General features: G+C 50.9%; 1 protein-coding gene across 3 annotated transcripts in view; it reads left to right on the top strand.

Moving 5' to 3' along the window:
- Cep104 (centrosomal protein 104) overlaps positions 1-5,387 on the top strand; it is a 32,750-nt gene that overhangs the window by 19,332 nt on the left and 8,031 nt on the right. For all 3 annotated transcript variants that reach the window (XM_028757838.1, XM_028757837.1, XM_028757836.1), the window contains exons 16-18: positions 767-809; positions 1,671-1,737; positions 2,290-2,398. In XM_028757838.1, the coding sequence (XP_028613671.1) occupies positions 767-809; positions 1,671-1,737; positions 2,290-2,398 (219 nt within the window). The remainder of the gene's footprint in view (positions 1-766; positions 810-1,670; positions 1,738-2,289; positions 2,399-5,387) is intronic.

Genomic DNA, 5,387 nt, shown 5'->3' with positions numbered 1-5,387 from the left:
CCAGCAGTGCAGGTGGACCCTGTACTTTCTTTCGGGATTGGTTGTGGAATGAATAAAAGAAGCCTGACTGGGCCTGGGTGTCCCATGTCAGTTACTAGCCCACTCTGCCGCTGCTGTGAGCCTTGAAAGGTCGGCCTGCAGCTGAAGGGGTGATCTCAGTCATGCAAGGAGATCCACCAGGCACTGAATGTGAGGCCTCTCTGAGGGCTGTTGGGCATTCGGTGGGAGCAGGCTCTGTGTAGAGTAGAAACTCTCCTGTGCATCGTACTTATAGGTTGGAGTTACTTTCAGACCATTAATTGTGCAGTTAAGTTCCTGAAGTCAGTGGGAGGTCAGGCAAGATGGTGCGGGGGTCTTCACTGCCAGGCAAGATGACCTGAGTTCAGTCCCTGGGACCCACATGGTAAGTGGAGAACCGACTCCTCAGAGAGGTCCTCTGAGCTCTGTGCTTGCACCAAGGCTCACGCTGTCACTCTGTGTGTCTATGACCACAGCTGCTGCACAGCCCAAGGATGCTGAGAGAGGGGCAGAGGTCTCACATGCTGCTCTCTACACAAACGGGAAAAAACAAGACGTGGAAAAGCAGCAAACATGTCTAGATATATTTTCCCAAGAAGGGCTGAAGGTCCCCAGGCCTCCTCACAAAGGCCACTGTGAGAGGAGCCCATGGGAAACAGCAGACACACCGGAGCTGCTGCTTCCTCTCCCGTCAGGGGCTGCATGCACGCCACAGCTCGCTCCTGACCTTTTCCCCTTTGTGTCTTAGGAGAAGGAGAAGGAGAACGAGGCTTTGAAAATCAAGAATCAAGGTGAGCAAATTCCCACCAGGGCACTTTAACACTGGAAGCATGGCTTTGCTGAGCGTGGTGGCATGCACCTCTGACCCCAGCTTTCAGAGACTGAAGGTCTCTTGTGAGTTTGAGGCCAGCCTGGTCTATATACCAGGTTTCAAGTTCAAGACTCTGACTCAAACAAAACAAAAGCACTTCCTTTACCAGGCCAAGTGCCACACTCATGACCCTGGGGAATGGCGGGTGAAGTGGTGGATGGCATGTGTCTTAGTTCCTTTTCTATTGCTATGATGTCATAACCTAGGCAACTTATAGAAGAAAAAGTTTATTTGGGGCTTGTGGTTTCAGAGTGTGAGCCCATGAGTATCATGGCAGGAGCATGGCAGCAAGCAGGCATGGTACTGAAGCAGTAGCTGAGGGCTCATCTGATCCACGGGTACAGGCAGACAGACTGGAAAGCCCAACCCCAGTGACATGCCTCTTTCAACAAGGCAGCATGTCCTAATCCTTGCTGAACAGTTCCACCAACTGGGGACCAAGCATTCTGACACATGAGCCTGTAACGACCATTGTCACTCAAAGCACAGTAGCAAGTTTGAGACAGCTCTGAACTCCATAGTGAGGCTCAGGAACCAGGGGCTGCAGGTGCAGCTCGTGGCAGTGCAAGCAATGGGCAAGGTCCCAGGTTCAACCCCTAACATAGAAGAGAAAGGAAAAAAAACCTTCTCTTGGCTCTGCAGCCCGAATTAGATGCGAATGTTATGTTGGATGCCTTACCACTGGATGCCATTTTTTAAATGACATTTTTTAAAATGACTATTTTTTACTGAAACTTTAAACATTTCAACCAAATGTTACCTAATCTTTTAATCTCCTCAGACCCTCAAGGAAGGAAAGCTGCCCCACCTGACACTCCAGAAATCCCAGATAACCACTATTTGGATAAGTAAGTGATGTCACTTGGTTCTGTTGCATGTGTGGGAGGCATGGAGAGGCTCTGGGCAAGCGGCTCCCTGGCTCACTCTGCTGACTCTGGACCCCTCTCCCCGATCCCAAAGCCTGAAGATTGCCCTAAGCTGCTGCACACTGACTTGGGCCAGGCTCAGCCACAGCCCCTTCTTCACCCCGCAACAGTCACCCTGGGCATCCTGCTGCAAATAGTGACATTCAGTGTCCAGGGGCAGGTCCAGTCTTTAAGGGACTGAGCTGTCCTCCAGCTCTTCTGTGGCTTATGCCACCCACAGTAGGACTGTGCCAGCAAGGCTCACACCAGAGGGGTCTTAAGTTCTTTATCCTGCGTGGTGAGCCCCTTTCTCCTGGCACTGAGCACTACCCCTGAGCCATGCTGTCCTTCCCAGGTGGTGCAGTCTGCCCTTGGAGTGCCAGGCATTTCAGGACAGAAGGGTCCCAGAGAATCCTGGGTCCACTGCAGTCATGGTTGTGTGGTCACAGTAGCCAGTGTCTGGCCTTCACTTCCATCTTTTCTGTTTTGTTGTAGTCTATGTATCTTTTGTGGGGAGAGGAACGAATCCTTCACAGAAGAGGGCCTGGACCTCCACTACTGGAAACACTGCCTCATGCTGACCAGATGCGACCACTGCAGGCAGGTCAGGAGCTGGGCATGGGCCATGGCCGCTCACAGGTGACTGCTCGGCCAAGTCAGGTGCTAAGCACAAGGGCACAGTTAGCACACCTAGCTTTAGAGAAAAAGACCAAAGCATGGCAGCCCAGATCTTGGAAACTCCAAAGGAAAAGTCAGGAGAGCAGAGAAGTCCGTGCTATGGCCCAGAGTGACTGGCTGTGTCAGCCACAGTCTCCTTGGCTGTCACTCAGGCAACCCAGGCCCACTGTGTTGGTGCTCACAGCACTCGTTGCTGAAGCTCCGTGTAAGTGCAGTCCTGTATGTGGCCCGTGCTCTCCGTGCTGGCTTGCCTTCTGCCATACACATGCTTACATAGACCATAACTTATTTATGGCTTGACTGTCTGAGTTCAGGACTGCTGGGAAGCCTTGCTACTGGCCATTTCATACTGCACTTCTCCTGGGAAACAAAGAACTATCCCTTGTCCCCAGCTGGGATGTTGATTGTGATCCTCTGAGTCCGACACAGCAGTTACTGTGTTAGTTACTTATGGCTGACTCTTTGTCAGTTGGATCACTGAAGAGTGTCCCCACCCCTGACTTCACTTCCTGCAGTGCACATGACCTCTCCACCACGAGGGTCGTCTCATCCTCATAACGTGTTTATGCTCCATCGATGGGAGCCAGCACACAAGGGTCATGTAGGGCTGAGTGAACCTAGCAGCTGGTTCACGGGCACCATCCACGGCCATGGCGCTGGTTAGGCTGTCTCTTCCTGACGGCTGCACCTCCCTCTTCTGTCCCTTATCTGGCTCAGCAGACAAAGTTAAAGGGTAAACACAGTCTTTTCCACTTAGCCAAGATCCAGAGAAAGTTAAGTACAAGGTATTTTTGAGGTTAACAGCCATATTAACTTTACCTTTCCACATGTCACAGCAGTACACGAGTGTGCCCCCGGTGTTCTGGCCCAAGTGCTAGGAGCCTCTGAAGTAACTGGTGCTCGTTACGAAAGGAAGGCTCCCTTGACCACAGCTCACAACAGCAGTAATCTAGAGACGTGAACACAAATGCTTAGAAGACAGTCTGCGGACATCATTTAAGAAAACGGGGCAGCCACCTCCCCGCTGGGGCCCATGATGTCATCACTACGGGTCTTGTTCCAGCTCACCTGAGTTCTCTGCTGTAGAGTGGGCCTTAACCCTGTCAGAAAGCAGTTGGTTGTACCATAGAACTTGTGCCTGGCACATTGCAGTGTAGCAAGCAGAGTTCATGGCTGTGCAGGACCATTTGTGACAGTTCTCCCCTGTATCCTGCATAGCAGGCCTGGCTGTATTAAGGCAGCCAATGGGAAGCACCCCAGCTGCATCCCTCCATGACCTTTGACCACAGCATGTGGTGTCATTAGCAGTAGGGACTTACCACATGCTTCTGGCATGCAACCAACATGTGTGTGGTGTGGGCGGTCGACAGACTATAGGGAGGCAGCACACTCCTGGCACTGGAGTTTTCCTCCAGTAGTACCCTTATGGTTCCTGGGGTAGGCTGCCTTCTGCTTTCACACCCTTTAACTGCTCATTGCCTGTTTGTACAACAATTTTCTAGGTTGCTTAAAAGGATATGAGACCTTTTTACTGAGGAGCATGGCCTCTGAAGGCCTCTTGGAAAGAGGTGATTGGGGTGATTTCCACCTCATGTCCATTCATTCCTCCATGGCAGCAGGCAGAGGATCAGCAGCACCCCCTTGTCATCATCCTTCAGAGGCTCCTGGGATTACTGGGTCACTTCCTCTTGTGAGGCACAGTCCATGTCATCGCTTTTCCTTTGTCTGTGGATAGGAAGGGTCTTAGCAAGTTCTCACAGAGGCTCACGGACATCGTCTCCTCCATCCCCAGCAAGTAGCCAGCCGACATGCAGCGCTGTGGCCAGCTGCTAGTGCTGTCCCGTGTGCTACCTGAAGCATGTACCATATTCTCTGATTGAGTGCCATTTTCAGGACATCCTGTAAAAACACATGCCAGTCTATGCCACACGAGGACAAGCATAGTAAGCTTGTCCCCGCAGACTCCAGCTTCAGACAGCTCAGCCTCAGTTGCCAACGGCTCTGATTACCCACAACAGGCAGTGCAGCTGCTTCTCCAAGACTCTACTGAGTCTGTGTGTCTGCAGTCAGGTTCTGATTTGCTGTGTGGATTTTCCTGGGGGATATACAGAAACATCTGTTCACCCCTCATAGGACACCATGGTGAGCCAGTGAGTTTCCTGAAGCTACTCACACCAGCTCAGGGGAAAGCTCACAAAAGCTGTCCCAGTGTGCCGGAGCCTGCTCGGCCTGGAGTGGGCTTGAAGTGGGACATAGCATTGATGTGGCTTTAAAGACTGATGGTCTCTGTAGCTCTCTGATGACACTGAATGCTTGCTGAGAACTTTCTTGCTTAGTCTATGGTTGAAAAATGCTGGCTTCTTTTCTCTCTATGCTTTATTAAGCCTTATCACTCTCTGTGCTTTATTTAACTCTTTATGCTTAAATAAGCGCTGATATCTGGCAATTAGCACATGCTGTTCAGCAGCAGGGAGCTGAGTGAAAGGATTTATTTCTAGTGCTCCTTTCTCTGCTGAGTCAGCCAGAAGCCTCTCGGCTAAGTTGTGAACCAGAGAAGAAGGAAAGGAGAGAATTGCAATGCTGTATACAGGCAGGTAGGCACAGACACGTATACACTCAAACATTCATACACCCACACTCTGGCCAGGCCCAACCGTCTGTCACGGTCAACTCCACAAGTGTTCATGCATGTTTACATGTATACACATGTACCTATATATGTACATATAGACAAACAAACATAAATATCTGCGTGGGTGGATGGATGCATGGATGGATGGATGGATGGATGCATGGATGGATGGATGGATGGATGATGGATGGATGGATGGATGATGGGTGGATGATGGATGGATGGATGATGGATGGATGGATGGATGATGGATGGATGGATGCATGGATGGATGCATGGATGG

This window comes from Grammomys surdaster, unplaced genomic scaffold, assembly GCF_004785775.1.
Source record: "Grammomys surdaster isolate TR1022 unplaced genomic scaffold, NIH_TR_1.0 126185, whole genome shotgun sequence".
In the NCBI taxonomy this organism is placed as follows: Eukaryota; Metazoa; Chordata; class Mammalia; order Rodentia; family Muridae; genus Grammomys; species Grammomys surdaster.
This window is presented reverse-complemented; position numbering and strand designations above follow the sequence as displayed.